Source organism: Mustelus asterias, chromosome 24 (assembly GCF_964213995.1).
Source record: "Mustelus asterias chromosome 24, sMusAst1.hap1.1, whole genome shotgun sequence".
Lineage (NCBI taxonomy): Eukaryota > Metazoa > Chordata > Chondrichthyes > Carcharhiniformes > Triakidae > Mustelus > Mustelus asterias.
Genome location: NC_135824.1, coordinates 51,208,139 through 51,229,414, shown reverse-complemented (window position 1 = coordinate 51,229,414; position 21,276 = coordinate 51,208,139). Strand labels below are relative to the sequence as shown.

General features: G+C 46.7%; 1 protein-coding gene across 2 annotated transcripts in view; it reads left to right on the top strand.

Annotated features, from left to right (window-relative positions):
* Positions 1-21,276, top strand: part of LOC144511379 (mitogen-activated protein kinase kinase kinase kinase 5-like) — a 143,027-nt gene that overhangs the window by 23,195 nt on the left and 98,556 nt on the right. For both annotated transcript variants that reach the window (XM_078241679.1, XM_078241680.1), the window contains exon 2: positions 13,828-13,885. In XM_078241679.1, the coding sequence (XP_078097805.1) occupies positions 13,828-13,885 (58 nt within the window). The remainder of the gene's footprint in view (positions 1-13,827; positions 13,886-21,276) is intronic.

Sequence of the window (21,276 nt, the reverse complement as noted above, 5' to 3'; positions counted from 1 at the left end):
TTCCAACAATGGTTTCATGGTCATCAGTAGATTCTTCATTCCAGATGTTTTTTATTTAATTCAAATTCTGCCATGGCAGCATTCGAATCCTCGTCCTCAGAACATTAGCTGAGTTTCTAGACTAATAATCTAGCGATAATACCACTCGGCCATCGCCTCCCTGGATTCAGATAGTGATAATCAGATATGAGAACAAAATCAGTGACTGGACGGCGATTATAAGAGAGGTTAGACAAGGCTGTGTTACCCAGAGTCTGAGGGATTGGAGGGATGAATGGTACAAGGATAAGAGGAAGAGTCATCAACATACGGTATTATTCTGACAATACCGTACTTATAGCAACAAACTAATCAATGCAGTCAGAAAGAGAAGTGATAGATACGGGCTTACACTCGAGTGCAAGAAAATGCAGACTATGCTAATGACAAAGGAAAAGGGTATTGCAATGTGCAACATCACAGTAAGTGGAAGTACGTTGGAACACATCCATCAATTCAACTATCTAGAGGCACAGCAACATCCAATGTCAAAAGCAATATTGAAATTCAAAAAAGAACTGTAAAAGTGTTTTTACAAAGCTAAACAACAGTCTAAGAAAAACCAGTTTGAGCCTTGAAATGAGATTCTGTGTACTAAAAATATAAGAACGTAAGAAATAGGAGCAGGAGTAGGCCATCTAGCCCCTCGAGCCTGCCCCGCCATTCAATAAGATCATGGCTGATCTGATAGTGGTTTAGTTCCACTTACCCACCCGCTCCCCATAACCCTTAATTCTCTTATTGATCAGAAATCTATCTACCTATGACTTAAACATATTTAACGAGGTAGCCTCCACTGCTTCAATGGGCAGAGAATTCCAGAGATTCACTACCCTCTGAGAGAAGAAGTTCCTCCTCAACTCTGTCCTAAACTGACTCCCCTTTATTTTGAGGCTGTGTCCTCTAGTTCTTGTTTCCTTTCCAAGTGGAAAGAATCTCTCTACCTCTACCCTTTCTAGCCCCTACATTATCTCATATGTCTCTATAAGATCTCCCCTCAGCCTCCTAAACTCCAACGAGTACAGGCCCAATCTACTCGATCTTTCCTCATAAACTAACCCCCTCATCTCCGGTATCAACCTGGTGAATCTTCTCTGTACTCCCTCCAAAGCCAATATATCCTTCCGCAAATAAGGGGACCAAAATTGCACACAGTACTCTAGTTGCGGCCTCACCTGTACCTTGTACAATTGCAGCAAGACCTCCCTGCTTTTATACTCCATCCCCTTCGCGATAAAGGCCAACATTCCATTTGCCTTCTTGATCACCTGCTGCACCTGCAAACTGAGTTTTTGCGATTCGTGCACAAGGACTCCCTCTGCACAGGAGCATGTTGTAATTTTTCACCATTTAAAATAAATGTATGTTAAGGAATGAATTATAAATGTGAAATCTGGAGCTTTGGGAAATGGGAAGAGAAGAAACTACCTTCAAAATGTGGTGCTTAAGAAGGATCCTAAGGATAAGCTGGGTGGAGGAAAAAACTAACAAAGAAGTACTGAATGAAGCGGAAGAACAAACTCTTAAATAATGCCGGAAGAAGACAAATGGGGTTCTTTGGACGTGTGATTCTTGCAGAAGGGCTGAAGTGTCCATCACCACCAGGATTCTCAGAAGGAGAGCAAGAGGTGAAGGAAGCAGCATTAAAGACTGGTTTAGCACGAACTCAAATAATGAGGCCTCCACTGTTGATTGGAAAGTTTAGAAGACCAGGATCAACTATGCCACCCAGCATGGCACTTAGATGACTATGACGGGTAGCCAACCAAACAAGATGGCCATTATCTGTTGAACAGATAACGCTGCTAGCTACAGTTTTGATTGGTTGTGGAAATGGAATCGAAATGTTGCTGCAGTGATCGATTCCCTCGAATCGAGGAAGCAATTGCTATGCTAATCAGTGTACCCAAACAGGCACCGGAGTGTGGCGATTTTCGCAGTACCTTCATTGCGATGTGAATGTAAGCCTACTTGTGACACAAATAAAGAAACTTAAAACTTACTGTTCTTTGGGTTTAGAAAGAGAGCCAAGTTTGTAGCTTAATTTCAGGATTCAACATCAGGTCCCATCCAGAGGAGAGTAGAGTCAAGGCAAGACATGAAGGGAAGTATGATTAACAAACAAGATGCCAGATTGCACCTAGAATAGGTGCAAGTAATATCAATCTGGTAACCACCACTTATAACTATTTATTAATCTTTTACTTGTCAGTAAAATAGCCATTATAAAATATATTTAAGTCAGTCTCAAACTATTCAACCTGTCCTCCACAAAACTACATGTGGCAGCAGTGTGTACTACCCACAAGAAGCATTGCAGCAACTCACCAACAAAACTCTGTCACCCAGAAAGACAAGGGCAGCATGCATAATGGAACATTAACATCTCCAAGGTTCCTTCCAAGTCACACATCATCCTTACTCAGACATAAAGACTGGCTATAGCTTCACTGTCGCTGAGTCAAAATCCTGGACCACCTTACCTAACAGGACCAAGACAGTGCTTCCACCACACAGGGTTGCAGCTGTTCTAGAAGAAGGCTCACCACCATCTTCTCAAGGACAACAAGGGATGGGCAATAAATGGGGGCAATTTCCACATTCCGAGAATACCCTAAATCCCCCTCGTTTCCCATGGAGCCGGTTTTGAGGGGTGCGAAGCCACTGCTTTCCCTCAACCAGGTCCCCTACATCTGAGGGGGTTTCCCAGAACAAAAGCTGCTTTAGCCTTTTGTCTGGGATGAGCTGGTACAATAACAACAACCTACTTTTATATAGCACCTTTTAATATAGTAAAACCTACTGGGTTCTTCACAGCAGCATTCATCAAAAGAAAATTTGACACTGAGAAACATAAGGAAATATTAGGACAAGTGGTCAAAAGCTTGGTCAAAGAAGTAGGTTTTAAGGAAGGTAATATCTTGGAGGTTTGTTGGGCTGGTGGACCTTGCAGAGATAGGGACGGGGCGAGACCATGGAGGAATTTGGAAACAAGGATGAGAATTTTAAAGTTGAGGCATTGCCGGACTGTGACTCAATGGAGGTCAGCGAGCAGAGGTGTGAGGGGTGAACAAAACTTGAGGACACAGGAAGCAAAGTTTAGGATCAGCTCGCATTTACAGAGGGTGGAAGGCCACCCAGGAGAGCATTGGAATAACTGTGTCTGGAGGTAACAAAGTCATGGATGAGGGAGTTAGCAGCAGAACATACACTGGATATAAGAACATAAGAACTAGGAGCAGGCCATCGGGCCCCTCGAGCCTGCTCCGCCATTCAATAAGATCATGGCTGATCTTTTTGTGGACTCAGCTCCACTTACCCTCTTGCTCACCTTTTAATTCCTTTACTGTTCAAAAATTTATCTATCCTTGCCTTAAAAACATTCAATGAGGTAGCCTCAACTGCTTCACTGGGCAGGGAATTCCACAGATTCACAACCCTTTGTGTGAAGAAGTTCCTCCTCAACTCAGTCCTAAATCTGCTTCCCCTTATTTTGAGGCTATGTCTCCTAGTTCTAGTTTCACCCACCAGTGGAAACAACTTCCCTGCTTCTATCTTATCTATTCCCTTCATAATTTTATGTTTCTAGAAGATCTCCCCTCATTCTTCTGAATTCCAATTAGTATAGGCTCAGTCTATTCAGTCTCTCATAAGCCAACCCTCTCAACTCTGGAATCAACCTAGCGAATCTCCTCTGCACCTCCTCCAGTGCCAGTATATCCTTTCTCAAGTAAGGAGACCAAAACTATACGCAGTGCTCCAGGTGTGGCCTCACCATTCATGGTGCAAGGCCAAAGGGAATGGAATGAAGTAAAGCATTCTCGCAGCTGCTGAGGTAGAACCGCCATGGAAGTACCAATCTGTGACTTGAACTGCACTTTCAGTAGTGGCTGCAATCTCTAAAGAATCATAGAATTCCTACAGTGCAGAAGGAGGGCATTTAGCCCATTGAGTCTGCACCAACAAAAATCCCACCCAGACCCTATCCCTGTAACCCCATCTATTTACTCTGTTATTCCCCCGAACATTCAGGGGCAATTTAGCATGGCCAATCCACCTAACCTGCACATTTTTGGACTGTGGGAGGAAACCCATGCAGTCACGGAGAGAACATACAGACTACGCACAACCAGTGACCCAAGGCCAGAATCGAACTCGGGTCCCTAGCGTTGTGAGGCAGCACTACTAACCACTGTGCCATTGTGCCGCCCATCAAGGAGGTGATTGTAATGTCACTGGACCAGCGAGAGTGGGGTGTGGGGCCAGGATCGACAAAGCTATTGGGGGTGGGATAACTTGGAGCGAACTCCATTGAGCACAGGGTGCCTGATCAGGCAGGCAAGCCCCCATCTAGGTCGACGATGCCTGGACTTGTGGCACCGGCCTCTCTCTCTGTTGGAAAGATCCCAGCGCTGGCGGGAGGAGACTCTAAAGAGGCCATTCATTCGGCATTTTAGGGTCTCAAATGGCCCACAGCATAACGCCTGCCCTACCATGGGTGCGGTAAGTGATGGACACGGCACCCACGTCATGGCGCCCAATTTCACACCGCCCTCCTGCCCCCGGAGAGAGCATCAAATTCTGGCCAATGTTGCAGGCCAATAGCCTCTCGGCAAAGCTGAGAAAAGTTTAAAAATGTGATAGATAAAAAGTTGGGGAGGTGAATAGAAGAACAAAAGGGAGGATCTGTAATAGGATGGAGGGCAGGCGAGATAAAATGACCAAGGTTTCATGGTGCAAGGCCAAAGGGAACGATAATGGCTTAAGCAGAGAAACAAAGAGGTGACTAGCCTAGAGGAGGTGTAAATGGCAGGTTGGCTGCCATCTGAATGCAAGGGAAAAGAAATAAGAAAGAGACAAGAGAAAAGACCAGCAAAAGAAAAAATGGGGAGGAGGTTATGAGCTAAAATTGTCGAACTCGGTGTTGAGTCCCGAAGATTGTAAAATGCCCCGTGGAAAGATGAGCTTGTGTTGAGCTTCATTGGAACATTGCACCAGGCTAAAGAAAGAAAGGTCAGGATGGGAGCCAAGGTGGAGAATTAAAAATGACAGGTGACAGCAAACTTGGGGTCATGTGTGCAGACTCAATGAAGGCGTTCTTCAAAGTGGTCATCAATTGCGTTTGGGTCTCTCTGTTCTTTCCTTGTTTTTTTTAAAAGAGTTCTTCTTTCTTCAAGAAACAGCTTGTGAAACGAGCACAAATCCCAATAAACAAGATTGGCTGCAATTCAAGTGTTGTCCCCTCCATGGCCAGAACTTTGTCGATCGGGCAGGTGCACTCCCGACCCAAAAGCACGTGAAATCATGTGAGAGGATGTTGGGTGCGCATCCTGACAACATCACGCACTTTTGGCCACCAGGTGTAAGTGCGAATCGGCAGCGTGCCCGCTAACAATTAAGCAGCTAGCTAAGGGAATCAAAGGTCCAATTGATGTGAATGTTGCCCGCGTGATTTTAAGGTCAGCGCACAAACAACACGGACAGGCGGTCATCCTGTTTTTTCACATCCAAATGTGCAAAATAAAGTGGGCAGAAGCACTGACTGTGTGAGTCATGAGGAGTTCAGGGTAGACTTTGCCTTAGTGCTGCTGTTGAGATTTCAGACCTTTTCCTCTGGTTTCTTGTGCCTATTTGTATTGTTAACCTTGTTCTGAGGGCGGAACAGTGGCACAGTCGTTAGCACTGCTGCCTCACAGCGCCAGGGTTCAATTCCGGCTTCGGGTCATCATCTGTGCGGAGTTTGCACATTCTCCCCGTGTCTGCGTGGGTTTCCTCCAGGTGCTCTGGTTTCCTCCCACAGTCCAAAGATGTGCGGGTTAGGTGGATTGGCCATGCTAAATTACCCCTTAGTGTGAGAGGGATTAATGGGGTAAATACATGGCGTTGTGGGGATAGGATAGGGCCTGGGTGGGATTGCTATTGGTGGAGACTCAATGGACCGAATCGCCTCCTTCTGCACTGTAAGGATTCTATGATTCTATGACTCTTCAGTTCTGTTGGAGTAGTCCTGCTCATTGCAGTCTTTAGTACTTGGACCATCTACATGTCAGCAGATGGGGATTGGAGGGACATCCACTGGAGGTCCAACAAAACCAACATGATCAGCACCACATCCACCACCATAAACATTCACCCACTCCACCGCCGGTGCACCGTGGCAGCAGTGTATATCATATACAAGGTGCACTGCAGCAACTGACTAACGGTCCTTCGACAGCAGCTCCCAAACCCACAATCTCTAGCATCAAGTGGAACAAGGACAGCAGATGCATGGGAAGACCGCCACCTCGAGGTCAGGTCCATAGTTCCATGAAAGTGGCGTCACAGGTAGACAGGGTGGTGAAGAGGCGTTTGGAACACTTGCCTTCATCGGTCAGAGCATTGAATACAGGAGTTGGGACGTGTACAATTCTGGTCGCCCTGCTGTAGGAAGGATGTTATTAAACTGGAAAAGGTGCAAAAAAGATTTACAAGGACGTTACCGGGACCGGAAGATTTAAATTATAAGGAGAGGCTGGATAGGTTGGGAAGAGGATGAGGGGTGACCTTATAGAGGTATATAAAATCAAGAGAAGCATAGATAAGGTGAATAGCTAAGGTCTTTTCCCCAGGGTAGGGGAATCCAAAACTAAGGGCGGCATGGTGGCACAGTGGTTAGCACTGCTGCCTCACAGCACCAGGGACATGGGTTCGATTCCCGGCTTGGGTCACGGTCTATGCGGAGTCTGCACATTCTCTCAGTGTCTGTGGGTTTCCTCCGGGTGCTCTGATTTCCTCCCACCGTCGGAAAGACGTGCTGGTTAGGTGCATTGGCCATGCTAAATTCTCCCTCGGTGTACCTGAACAGGTGCCAGAGTGTGGCGACCAGGGGATTGTCACAGTAACTTCATTGTAGTGTTAATGTAAGCCTACTTGTGGCTAATAAACTTTACTTCAGAGGCCATAGGTTTAAGGTGAGAGGGGAAAGATTTAAAAGGGACCTGAGGGGCAACCTTTTCACACACAGGGTGGTGCGTGTATGGAATGAGCTGCCAGAGGAGGTGGCAGAGGTGGGTACAATTACAACATTTAAAAGACATTTGGACAGGTACATGGATGGGAAAGGTTTAGAGGGATAGGGGCCAAAGGCAGGCAAATGGGTCTAGTTCATTTTAGGAAACCTGGTCGGCACGGATGAGTTGGGCCGAAGGGCCTGTTTCCATGCTGTATATCTCTATGACTCTAGGTCACATGTCATTCTGTCTTGGAACCATATCATTATTTCCTCAGTGCCGCCAGGTCAAAATCGATGAATTCACTCCCTAACAGCACTGTGGATATACCGACAAAACATGGACTGAGCGGTTGAACAAGGCAGCTCACCAGCACTTTCTCAAGGACGTTTAGGGATGGGCAATAAAGGCTGGCCTTGCCAATGATACTCACATCCCAGGAATGAATTAAAAAAAGCTTTCTCCACTGATGGGGTGGTCCAGGATAAGAGACTGTAATCCTAATATTAGATCCAGACCAATCAGGAGAGAAGTTAGGAAATGCTTCATTACACAAAGAGTGATAGAAGTCTGGAACTCTCCTCTCTCAATACTGGTTCAATTAATACGTTTAAGTCTGAGAACAATGGATTTTTGCGAGTTAAGAGTATGAAAAGACATGATGCCAGGCTGGTGGATAGAGTTAAGATACAGATCAACCTTGATCTAACTGAATAACGGACAAGCTCAAGGGACTAAATGACTAATCCTATTCCTATGTTCCTATTAACTAGATAGATACCCTACAGTGCAGAAAGAGGCCCTTCGGCCCATCGAGTCTGTACCGACCACAATCCCATCCAGGCCCTATCCCCATATCCCTACATATATTACCCACTAATCCCTCTAACCTACACATCTCAGGACTCTAAGGGGCAATTTTAGCATGGCCAATCAACCTAACCCGCACATCTGTGGACTGTGGGAGGAAACCCACGCAGACACGAGGAGAGTGTGCAAACTCCACACAGACAGTGACCCAAGCCGGGAATTGAACCCAGGTCTCTGGAGCTGTGAAGCAGCAGTGCTAGCCACTGTGCTACCGTGCCGCCCTTGGGCCCTATCTGCCCTCTCAGATGTACGTGGCACAGTGGTTAGCACTGCTGCCTCACAGGGCTTACTGGGTTCGATTCCAGCCTTGGGTGACTGGGTGGAGTTTGCACATTCTCCCCGTGTCTGCGTGGGTTTCTTCCGGGTGCTTCGATGCCCTCCCACAGTCCAAAGATGTGCAGTTTGGGTGGATTGGCCATGCTAAATTGCTCCTTGGTGTTCAAAAATGTGTAGGTTAGGGGCGTTAACGGGTAAATGCATGGGGTTAAGGGTATGCAGCGGAGGGAGGGGAAGGGAGTGGGGTGGGATGGGGGGGGGCGGGGAGGGGGAGGGAGGGGTGGACCTGGGTAAGATACTCTATTAGAGAGTCGGTGCAGGCTCGACGAGTTGAATGGCCTCCTTCTGCATTGTAGGGATTCTATTAAATAAAACATTCCATGGAATTATTTTGAAACACAGCAGAGGTTCTTTTGCCTTGATGCCCAGACCAACAATCCTTCGTTAACCATCACCAAGAAACAGATTGGCTTGCTATGCACAAATTGGGTACCTTGGTTTCCTACTTCACAGCGGTGAATATAAAAGAACATAATTGGCTGTAAAGCGTTTTGGACGCCCCTCAGGTTGTGAAAGGCACGATAGAAATGCCAGTGTCTTGCTCCCTGTCCTGTGGTCTGTGTGCTGGCTTGTTGAGATTTAGTTGAACTCCATCGACGCGCTCCTCTGTTGAGATGTCTTGCGATGACCACAACTGATGACCATGACCCCCTCATGACCTGTTATTGTCAACAATCATAGCTGTTCTGGGCTGAGTTAGTGTGTCACTTCCTGTTTACTTGTTTGTTGTTGGAATGGAAGCTTGTTGAGGTGAGTGAGCTGTCAGCCACTGTTCCACTGCCTCAGCGCTGAGTGGGCTGGTCTCGAACACTATTAGCCAAAACCTGCGAAAGTAACGGTCGGTTTGAAGTCATGGCCCTCCCCCGGTGGGGCTCACATTGCCCTCTGAAGTTTGTAACAGTTTATTTTTGGCCCTATTTCTGCAGTGTAGTTAGTTTCCAGACTGCTGCAGCCTCCAGACTGACACATGGTCCAGAATTTCCAGGCTCATAAATAGAAAAAGCTGTAAATCTGCCCTTGGGTGGCAGCCCCCAGAGGTCTCTAAGCCACTCTGTGCCTTGCAAACTGCCTGTAACACGCATGATGCACCGCTTAAGGCAGCCACCACTGAAATTACAATACAAATTAGATCCCTCGATGTGCCAAATGATTGATTGAATTGACTTATTATTGCCACATAAAGATGGCTCCAGATTTCTTGCGAGCTGTCCCCAGCATACCCTCAATCTTTTACTCTCGTTCTGTGCTCCTAGTGCCAGTTCCAAGCAGGTGTTCTGGATGGTTCCTGGATGCCCTCACCAATATGGCGTGCTGCATGTCAAGGGGAGGGAGGGGGGGGGGTACAACAGGTATGCGATTGAGGTTCAGGGGCTGAGCTCTACCTAGAAGTGAAGCTGACATTGTAAAACTGATGGGGAGGGGTTCTGGGCAGTTGGTATTGGGGGTCATCAATCGATTAGCTTGGTACAAGCCAATGCTCAGCATTCCCTCTGTCCTGTATGTGGGTGAGTAGATTGGGCATGAATCCCAGCGAATGACTCTGAGCAATGCTCGATGACTCATTCTCAGCCAAATGCTGCCCCACAAGACAATAACTTGACCTTTATCTGCTGGTTTGCAAGTTTGCGCCTCAATCCGGAAACCGCACCAGACACATGGGGAATGGAACATTGAACAGACCCTGTCCACTTTAGCAATGAAACAAACCCAGCATCACCATCAAGCTCAATACAGAGTAAAGCTCCCTTTTCTCTCTCTCCATCATACACTCTCAGGGCAAGGCATTGGTTAGATACTCAGTAACTTGTCCTCTATACTGTCACCATCAAATGATCTCGGTGCATCTACAGCAGTGGGTTAGATACAGAGTAAGATGTTCTCTACACTGCCCCATAGAACAGGATGAATACAGAGAAATGTTCTCTCAGCACCGCCCAATTAAACACTCTCTGGGAAGGTATAGCATGGATGGGATACGGAGTAAAGCTTCCTCTAAATTGTCCCGTCAAACACCCCCAGGACAGGTACAGCACGAGGTTAGGTACAGAGTAAAGCTCCCTCTACGCTGTCCCCCATCAAACACTCCCAGGACAGATACATCACGGGGTTAGATACAGAGTAAATCTCCCTCTACGCTGTCTCCCATCAAACACTCCCAGGACAGATACAGCATGGGGTTAGGTACAGAGTAAATCTCCCTCTACACTGTCCCCATCAAACACTCCCAGGACAGGTACATCACGGGGTTAGATACAGAGTAAAGCTCCCTCTACACTGTCCCCATCAAACACTCCCAGGACAGGTACAGCACGGGGTTAGATACAGAGTAAAGCTCCCTCTACACTGTCCCCCATCAAACACTCCCAGGACAGATACAGCATGAGGTTAGGTACAGAGTAAATCTCCCTCTACTTTGTCCCCATCAAACACCCACAGTATAGGTACAGCACTGGGTTAGATACAGAGAGAACTCCCTCTACACTGTACCCATCAAACACTTCCAGGACAGGTACAGCATGGGGTTAGATACAGAGTAAAGCTTCCTCTACACCAGGAGCATCCGGAATAAGGTGGGTGAACTTGCAGCATGGGCTGGTACCTGGGATTTCGATGTTGTGGCCATCTCGGAGACATGGATAGAGCAGGGACAGGAATGGTTGTTGCAGGTTCCAGGGTTTAGATGTTTCAGGAAGTGCAGGGAAGGTGGTAAAAGAGGGGGAGGTGTGGCATTGTTAGTTAAGGACAGTATTACGGTGGCAGAAAGGACATTTGATGAGGTAGTTTGGGCTGAGGTTAGAAACAGGAAAGGAGAGGTCACCCTGTTGGGAGTTTTTTATAGACCTCCAAAAAGTTCCAGAGATGTAGAGGAAAAGATTGCAAAGATGATTCTGGATAGGAGCGAAAGTAACAGGGTAGTTGTTCTGGGGGACTTTAACTTTACAAATATTGACTGAAAAAGCTATAGTTCGAGTACTTTAGAAGGGTCAGTTTTTGTCCAATGTGTGCAGGAAGGCTTCCTGACACAGTATGTAGATAGACCAACAAGAGGCGAGGCCACATTGGATTTGGTATTGGGTAATGAACCAGGCCAGGTGTTAGATTTGGAGGTAGATGAGCACTTTGGTGACAGTGACCACAATTCGATTACGTTTACCTTAGCAATGGAAAGGGATAGGTATATACCAAAGGGCAAGAGTTATGGCTGGTGGAAAGGAAATTATGATGCGATTAGGTGAGATTTAGGTGGCATAGGATGGGGAAGGAAACTGCAGGGGATGGGCACAATTGTAATGTGGAACTTGTTCAAGGAACAGCTACTACGCGTCCTTGATAAATATGTACCTGTCAGGCAGGGAGGAAGCAGTCGTGTGAGGGAACCGTGGTTTACTAAGGAGGTTGAATCTCTTGTGAAGAGGAAGAAGGAGACTTATGTAAAGATGAGACATGAAGGCTCAGTTAGGGCACTTGAGAGTTACAAGTTAGCCAGGAAGGACCTAAAGAAAGAGTTAAGAAGAGCCAGGAGGTGACATGAGAAGTCTTTGGCAGGTAGGATCAAGGAAAACCCTAAAGCTTTCTATCGGTATGTCAGGAGTAAAAGAATGATTAGGGTAAGATTAGGGCCAGTCAAGGACAGTAGTGGGAAGTTGCGCGTGGAGTCTGAAGAGATAGGAGAGGCACTAAATGAATATTTTTCGTCGGTATTCACACAGGAGAGGGACAATGTTGTTGAAGGGAGTACTGAGATGCAGGCTGTTGGACTGGACGGGATTGAGGTTCATAAGGAGGAGGTGTTAGCAATTCTGGAAAGGGTAAAAATAGATAAGTCCCCTGGGCCGGATGGGATTTATCCTAGGATTCTCTGGGAGGCTAGAGAGGAGATTGCAGAGCCTTTGGCTTTGATCTTTGTGTCGTCATTGTCTACAGGAACAGTACCAGAAGACTGGAGGATAGCAAATGTTGTCCCCTTGTTCAAGAAGGGGAGTAGGGACAACCCTGATAATTATAGACCGGTGAGCCTTACTTCTGTTGTGGGCAAAGTATTGGAAAGAATTATAAGAGATAGGATTTATAATCACCTAGAAAGGAATAATTTGATTAGGGATAGTCAGCACGGTTTTGTGAAGGGTAGGTCGTGCCTCACAAACCTTATTGAGTTCTTTGAGAAGGTGACCAAAGAGGTGGATGAGGGTAAAGCAGTTGATGTGGTGTATATGGATTTCAGCAAAGCGTTTGATAAGGTTCCCCATGGTAAGCTTTTGCAGAAAATACGGACACGTGGGACTGAGGGTGATTTAGTGGTTTGGATCAGGAATTGGCGAGCTGTAAGAAAACAGAGGATGGTGGTTGATGGGAAATATTCATCCTGGAGTTCAGTTACTAGTGGTGTACCGCAAGGATCTGTTTTGGGGCCACTGCTGTTTGTCATTTTTATTAATGACCTGGATGAGGTCGTGGAAGGATGGATTAGTAAATTTGTGGATGACACTAAAGTCGGTGGAGTTGTAGACAGTGCGGAGGGAAGTGGCAGGTTACAGAGGGACATAGATAAGCTGCAGAGCTGGGCTGAGAGTTGGCAAATTGAGTTTAATGCGGAAAAGTGTGAGGTGATTCACTTTGGAAGGAGTAACAGGAATACAGAGTATTGGGCTAATGGTAAGATACTTGGTAGCGTGGATGAACAGAGGGATCTGGGTGTCCATGTGCATAGATCCCTGAAAGTTGGCACCCAGGTTGATAGGGTTGTTAAGAAGGCGTACGGTGTGTTAGCCTTTATTGGTAGAGGGATTGAGTTTCGGAGCCAGGAGGTCATGCTGCAACTGTACAAAACTCTGGTGCGGCCGCACTTGGAGTATTGCGTACAGTTCTGGTCGCCGCATTATAGGAAAGATGTGGAAGTGTTGGAAAGGGTGCAGAGGAGATTTACCAGGATGTTGCCTGTGGGAAAATCATATGAGGAAAGGCTGAGGGACTTGAGGTTGTTTTCGTTAGAGAGAAGAAGGTTAAGAGGTGACTTAATAGAGGCATACAAGATGATCAGAGGATTAGATAGGGTGGATAGTGAGAGCCTTTTTCCTCGGATGGTGATGGCTAACACGAGGGGACATAGCTTTAGATTGAGGGGTGAGAGATATAGGACAGATGTTAGAGGTAGGTTCTTTACTCAGAGAGTAGTAAGGGTGTGGAATGCCCTGCCTGCAGCGGTAGTGGACTCGTCAACATTAAGAGCATTCAAATGGTTATTGGATAAACATATGGATGATATTGGAATAGTGTAGATTTGAGGGGCTTTAGATTGGTTTCACAGGTCGGCGCAACATCGAGGGCCGAAGGGCCTGTACTGCGCTGTAATGTTCTATGTTCTACACTGTTTCCCCATCAAACATTTCCCAGGACAGGTACAGCACGGGTTGGATACAGAGTCAAGCTCCCTCTATAGATCCCTCTCCCATCAATGTGCATTCTATAGTTGTGTGACATTTCTCTCGATCACCGAGGTGCTGTAGTCTATGTCAGTTTCATATTACATTCCTTTCATCAGACATGTGAAATGGGAGCCTCCCTTTAACAAAATCCTTGTGTTTGATTTTAGGCAAGACACAAACAGACGGGGGACCTGGCTGCAGTAAAGATCATAAAAATGGAACCCGGTAAGAACTTTGACTCAACATCGACGCACATTTCACTCTCCTTCAGACAGAAGCCAGAGTGGTTCCGACAAGGGACAAACCTGTCGTTACCAGAAGCAACTCTGTTTTCCAATGCAGCAGAGTGTCTGTGTTTATAGATCGTACAAGGCTGGGCACCAACTGTGCCAAGTCCCACTCACTGAGTCCCACTCCTGAGCTGCTTTGTCTCCACTGCATGGCCTACTTCTGCTCCGATTTCATATATTTGTATATTTCTTCTGATCCAGCAACACATTTTAAAGTTCTCATCCTTGTTTTTACACCTCTCTATGGCGTTACTCCTCCCTATCTCTATAACCTGCTTCAACCTTACAACATAGAACATTACAGCGCAGTACAGGCCCTTCGGCCCTCGATGTTGCCCCGACCAGTGAAACCAATCTAAAGCCCATCTAACCTACACTATTCCAATATCATCCATATGTTTATCCAATGACCATTTAAATGCCCTTCTGAACCTTCTGAGATATCTGCACTCTTGCAATTCTGGTCCCTTGCATCGTCCGATTTTAATCGCTCCATCAACTGCAGACCTGCCTTCAGCTGGCTAGGGCTTAAGTTTGGAATTTCCTCCCTAAATCGCTCTGCATCTCTGTCTCATTCTTACTTCAAGACGCTCCTTAAAACCTATCCCTGACTAAGCTTTTGGTCATCTGTCCTAATATCTATTTACGTAGCTGTGTCACATTCTGTTATTTAACACTGCCTGCAAGTGAGTTGGGACAAAACATTAAAGGTGCTAGCTAAATGCAGGCTGCTGTTAGAGTCAACCTAACTCTTCGCTTTCCTGTTGACGAATTTCAAAGGTTTACGTCTATATAAGGGTGGCACAGTGGTTAGCACTGCTACCTCACAGCGCTGGGGATCCAGGTTCGATTCCAGCCTCGGGTGACTGTGTGGAGTTTGCACCTTCACCCCGTGCCTGCGTGGGTTTCCTCCGGGTGCTCCGGTTTCCTCCCACAGTCCAAAGCTTGAGCAGGTTAGGTGGGATTGGCCGTGCTAAATTGCCCCTTAATGTCAGGGGGTTAGCAGGGTAAATATGTGGGGTTGCAGGGATAGGGCCTGGGTGGGATTGTTGTTGTTGCCTGCTCGATGGGCTGAATGGCACTGTAAGGATTCTATGATTCTAAATCGTTGTCTGATTGGCCATGGTAAATTGCCCATTAGTGTCCCAAGATTTGTAGGTTGCGGGGATTTGTGTGTGGGTTCTGATGGAATCGTGCGTAGGTTTTGATAGATCAGTGTTTGAGGTACAATTAGACTAATACTCAATCTGAGCGATCCTTGTTCATCTCCATCACATGGACATTTCTAAAGATTTTCGATTGATTTTTCCTACAGATTTTGACCTGAAGTGCAAGCACTTTTTAAAAAAAAAAATATTTGGGGTCGTTTTCGACTCCTCCGCTGGGGCTGTCACTCTCACAGTGGTACAAGTTTCACAGGTACCCAGCCGCACACTGAGTTTCTCAGCCAATTTGGGGTTCTTGGTTTGAAGCTAAGACAGTATCAAGAGGCTGTTTTACCAGGTGGGGTACCTCAGCCCAACCCAAACCTGTCCTTGGCTGAACTCCTCGCCCAGTTACTGTAGGTGGGCACTAACGAAGGAGCTGAACCCTGGCTGGGCTCATCTTCCTCCGACCCTGGAGGAACTGAAGCATTTTGCAGTCTCCTTATCCCTGGTGCTGCAGCGGGCAGGTCATTCCAAACAAACATCGATCGACTTGGGGACTTCTACGTCAGTCCACATTGTCTGGATCTGTCTTTATCTCTCTTTTTTTTTTCTTGATTTATATCTCTGTTGCTATTGTTATCGCTATCTCCATCTCGCTTTCTATCTCCAACTGTTTCTCTCTTCATCTCTTTTTCTGCCTCTATATTTCACTCCATCTCTTGTTCTGTGTGTGAGTCTGCACCTCTGATCCTCTAATTGTGTTTGTGAAGGTGTAGGTATCTTGGGATATCTCACTACATCTCACTACTCAGTCCAAAGATGTGCGGGCTAGGTTGATTGGCCATTTTAAATTGCCCCTTAGTGTCCCGGGATGCATAGGTTAGAGGGGTTAGTGGGTGAATAGGTAGGGATATGTGGATAGGTCCTGAGTGGGATTGTGGTTGGTGGAGACCTCGATGGGCCGAATGGCCTCTTTCTGCACTGTAGGATTCGATGATACATCAAAGGCACTATATAAATGCAAGGTTCTGTTCTGTCTCTCTGTGGGCGTGCGCACCTTTATCAGTGAGTCTTCCTCTATGTTTCTCTGTCTACATTTGTGTTTCCCTGGCTGTTCCTGTTGATTTGTCATAATGTCTCCTTGTGTCTCATTTTTCTCAGTCAGTGTTTGTCACTTTCTCTTTCTCTCGGTTTCTCTGCCTGCATGTTGCCACGTACATAAGTATATATCTATTTCTCATGCCTCTGTGTCTCTGCCATTGTGTGTATGGGAGTCTCTCCCTGTACCTCCTCTCTCTCTGTTTGTCTGTCTGCATTTCTGTCTGAATGTCTGTGTATCCCGTTGTGTGCATCTCTATGAATCGCACTGCGTGTGTGTCTTTTTCTCTGTGTCTGTGTACCTCCTATGTATCTTAACGTGTCTCTCTCTCTTGATGTCTTGTGTGACTCTTTCTGTCTGGGTACAGTAAATAGTCTCACAACACCAGGTTAAAGTCCAACAGGTTTATTTGGTAGCAAGAGCTTTCGGAGCCCTTCATCAGGTGAGTGCAGGATTTGAAAGCTCGTGCTATCAAACAAACCTGTCGGACTTTAACCTGGTGCTGTGAGACTACTTACTGTGCCCACCCCAGTCCAATGCCGGCAACTCCACATCTTTCTGTCTGCGTATCTGTTTCTGGGGTCGGTTTAGCTCAGTTGGCTGGTTCGTGATGCTGAGTGATGCCAGCAGCGTGGGTTCAATTTCTGTACTGGCTGATGTTATTCATGAAGTTTAAGTTTATTTATTAGTGTCACAAGTAGGCTTACGTTAACATTGCAATGAAGTCACTGTGAAAATCCTCTAGTCGCCACACTCTGGCGTCTGTTCGGGTACACTGAGCATGGCCAATGCATCTAACCAGCACATCTTTGGACCGTGGGAGGAAACCGGAGCACCCGGAGGAAACCCACGCAGACACGGGGAGAACGTGCAGACTCTGCACAGTCACCCAAGCTAGGAATTGAACCCGGGTCCCTGGCGCTGTGAGGCAGCAGTGCTAATCACTGTGCCACCGTGCCGCCCTGAAGGCCTCGCCTTCTCAACCTTGCCCCTCACCTGGTGTGGCGATCCTCAGATTAAAATTACCACCAGTCAGCTCTCCCCCTCAAAGGAGAGGACAGCCTGTGGTCATCTGGGACGGGGGCGACTTTACCTCTCTGTCTCTCTCACTATCTCGTATTCCGTCTCCCTGACACTCGGTTCCAGTGATCAGCCCTTGAAACCCAGTAGCTGTGATTATTCTTCAGAGCAATTATTTGGCTGTGTTTTGAAGTGGTTTCTTGTGAGCTTTGTTTCACAGCTTTATTCAATTTGCATGTGTGCACTGAAAGGTAGAAATCACTTCCAGGAAACCCTGCCCCAGGAGCCGGGTAACAGTGAGATAAGATTATCGGTAAATAGAGCACCAGAATTCATCAGAAAAAAAACCCCGAGGAATCCTGTGCCTTGTGTTAGAGAGGAATTGAAAGTCTTAGAGAGATGAAACCAGTTTCAGCAGGTGTGAAGGTATTGACTCTCTGCTCCTTGCGTGTTTGCCTCTGAGGGGAGGGACTCCAATACTGTCACTTCTGATCACAACTCATGGTTCGTATGATAATCTGACAGACCAAGAACATCTGAAAATGGAATGAAATGAAATGAAGTAAATCCCTTCATTAGTGGGGACATGGTGGCACAGCGGTTAGCACTGCTGCCTCACAGCGCCAGGGGTCCAGGTTCGATTCCGGCCTCGGGCCACTGTCCGTGTGGAGTTTGCACGTTCTCCCCGTGTGTGCATGGGCTTCCTCCGGGTGCTCCGGTTTCCTCCCACAGTCCAAATATGTGCAGGTTAGGTGGATTGGCCTTGCTAAATTGTCCCTTAGTGTCCAAATATGTGCAGGTTAGCTGGATTGGCCATGCTAAATTGCCCTTTAGTGACGGGGGATTAGCAGGGGAAATTCCTGAGGTTACGGGGCTAGGGCCTGGGTGGGATTGTTGTCGGTGCAGGCTCTATGAACCGAATGGCCACCTTCTGCACTGTGGGGATTCTATGATTCATAAAAATATAAATATCTCTTGAATAAGAGGACTGTGCTTTCTGCGGCCGGATTGAAGTACCAACACTAGGGGAGAGGATAGCGCCAGGAATCTTGCGTTCCAGCAACATCAATCCTTGACGGACATTCCTCCAATTGGAATTTTTTTCTGGGAAATCGTAAACCAGTTAATTCTGATCCAGGTCTTTCATTAGTTAAATTCATTCCGGGGATGTCAGTGTTGCGAGCAAGGTCAACGTTGGTTGCTCATTCCTAACTCTGATCCTCTACTGCTGCTTCTGCTGCTGTGTAAATGCAAGTTGTTGTTGGCAGTCCAGTCACCTTTTAAGGGATTTTTCATGCTCTTTCTCTGGCCCTCTTGGCAGCAGAAATTCATGTCCCTCATCTCTAAAGAGTGGTGGGTGGGGGGGAGAGGGGGGGTGGTGCAGTTGGGGCACGGGGAGGGTGGTATGAAATGAATACAAAAAGAAGTCATAATGTTTCCTCCTTTAGAGGACAGTGTAAGGAGTAGAAGAGTTTGTTTAGAGTTTTAAAGTTTATTTATTAGTGTCACAAGTAGCTTCACATTAACACTGCAATGAAGTTACTGTGAAAATCCCCTTGTCACCTGTAATAACTCCATGGAGGCGAAAGTCCCGTCACCAAGTTACTTTATTTATACCATACATCTGTACACAGCCAGCTCTCCAGTTGCTCCCTGCTGAACGCAGGCTGGGAGTCTGACACACCTGCTTTAAATAGGGAGCATGAGGCTCCCTGATTTAACCGTCAGATAGTTCATACTTTAGCAAGCCAACCTCATTAGCCTGGCTGAAGTCATCACATCACCATACTCCGACGCCTGTTCGGGTACACTGAGGGAAAATTTAGCACGGCCAATGCACCCTAACCAGCACATCTTTCGGACTGTGGGAGGAAACTGGAGCACCCAGAGGAAACCCACGCAGTCATGGGGAGAACATGCAGACTCCGCACAGACAGTGACCCAAGCCGGGAATCGAACCCGTGTCCCTGGCGCTGTGAGGCAGTTGTGCTAACCACTGTGCCGCCCGGCTGATAACAGTCTGACAGCATGGCAAATGCTTTTTTTGTATCTTCATGCTCATCCTTCTAAGGATATTACGATTCACAGTCTGACATGCCGTGGTGTGAATACATCTTCTACATTTTACACCAGCTGATAGGGTAATTAGTCCGAGAAGATAGGAGTTTTTAATGGACACCCACAACCTGCAAGAGCAGGGAGGGTGCTAAAACACACCCACCTGCCACGAGTATCTCACTGGATTTCAAAGGAATGTCAGATTGTCTGAAGTGGAGTTCAAACCCAGAACCTTCTATCTCACAGATAGGGACATCTGAACCAAAGGTCCGTTTCTGCAAAAAAAAAATGCATTCCTTCTCCTGTTCCACATCCTGTGATCTGGAGCCTTTTGGAACTAATCCTGTTTGTGGCTCGTCAGGATCCCCACCATGCCAGCAGGCACTGAATTTTTTAAATTCATACATGGGACATGGGCGTTGCTGGTTGGATTATGGCCAGCATTTATTGCTCATTCCTGGTTGCCCTTGTTTGGAGGGCAGTTCAGAGTCAACCACATTGCTGTGGCACTGGAGTCACATGTAGGCCAGACCAGGTAAGGACGGCCGATTTCCTTCCCTAAAGGTCATTTAGTGAACCAGATGCGTTCAATAGATTCTTAATTCCAGATATTTCTTTACTGAATTCAAATTCCACCATCTGCCGTGGCGGGATTCGAACCCGGGTCCCCAGAACATTAGCTGAGTTTTTGGATTAATAGTCTCGTGATAATACCACTAGGCCATCACTTCTGCAATGAGGAAATCACTGGAAATATGGTAGCATCTGTCGAGGGTTATTGGGATGCAGGCAGGATCAGATCCACCATGACATTACTAAATGAGTTCCTGCTCCTATGATCTATTGAAAAATCCCAATTACAGCATGAGATCGAGGAACAGAAATTGCAGATGGAGTGCTACCATATTTCCAGTGATTTCCTCATCGCAGAGGCGATGGCCTCGTGGTATTATCACTTGACTATTAATCCAAAAACTCAGCTAATGTTCTGGGGACCCAGGTTCGAATCCCACCATGGCAGATGGTGGAATTTGAATTCAGTAAAGAAATATCTGGAATTAAGAGTCTATTGAACGCATCTGGTTCACTAAATGACCTTTAGGGAAGGAAATCTGACGTCCTTACCTGGCCTGGTCTACATGTGACTCCAGAGCCACAGCAATGTGGTTGACTCTGAACTGCCCTCCAAACAAGGGCAACCAGGAATGAGCAATAAATGTTGGCCAGAATCCAACCAGCGACACCCATGTCCAATGAATGAATAAAAAAAATTCAGTGCCCGCTGGCATGGTGGGGATCTTGACAAGCCACAAACAGGATTAGTTCCAAATGGCTCCAGATCACAGGATGTGGAATAGGAGAAGGATCTGAGAGGAATGGCACTGAAACACCAGAGCAACTCACCAGATCCTGAAGGGGCACAGTCAATGGGCATAGAGCACAAAACACAAGATGGAATAATGAGTCTACCTGTTTGAGACTCGGGTACAGATACACATGGAGTGCTCTGTAGAATTCTGGTGGGAGACTTTCACCCACTTAGTTGAGGTTGGACCAGATTAGAATATCGTAGAATCCCTACAATGCAGAAGGAGCCCATTCGGCCCATTGGGCCTGCACTGACAACAATCCCACCCTATCCCCGTAACCATCACATATTCACCCTGCTAATTCCCCCTGATACTAAGGGTCATGACCAATCCACCTAACCTGCACATCTTTGGAGTGTGGGAGGAAACCGGAGCATCTGGAGGAAGCCCACGCAGACACAGGGGTAATGTGCAGAGTTAACCGAGGCTGAAATTGAACCTGGGTCCCTGGTGCTGTGAGGCAGCAGTGCTAACCACTGTGCTGCCCATAGGATGGGGAAATGTGATTACATATTCAGTTGAAAAGAGATAGTTGACCGAATAGCTTCCTTCTGTACTGTAAATTCTAAAGTTCTAGATCTCAGAGTTGAAAGGTCCGTGTCCAATCCTGTGCCCTGGGTTAAAGCACACA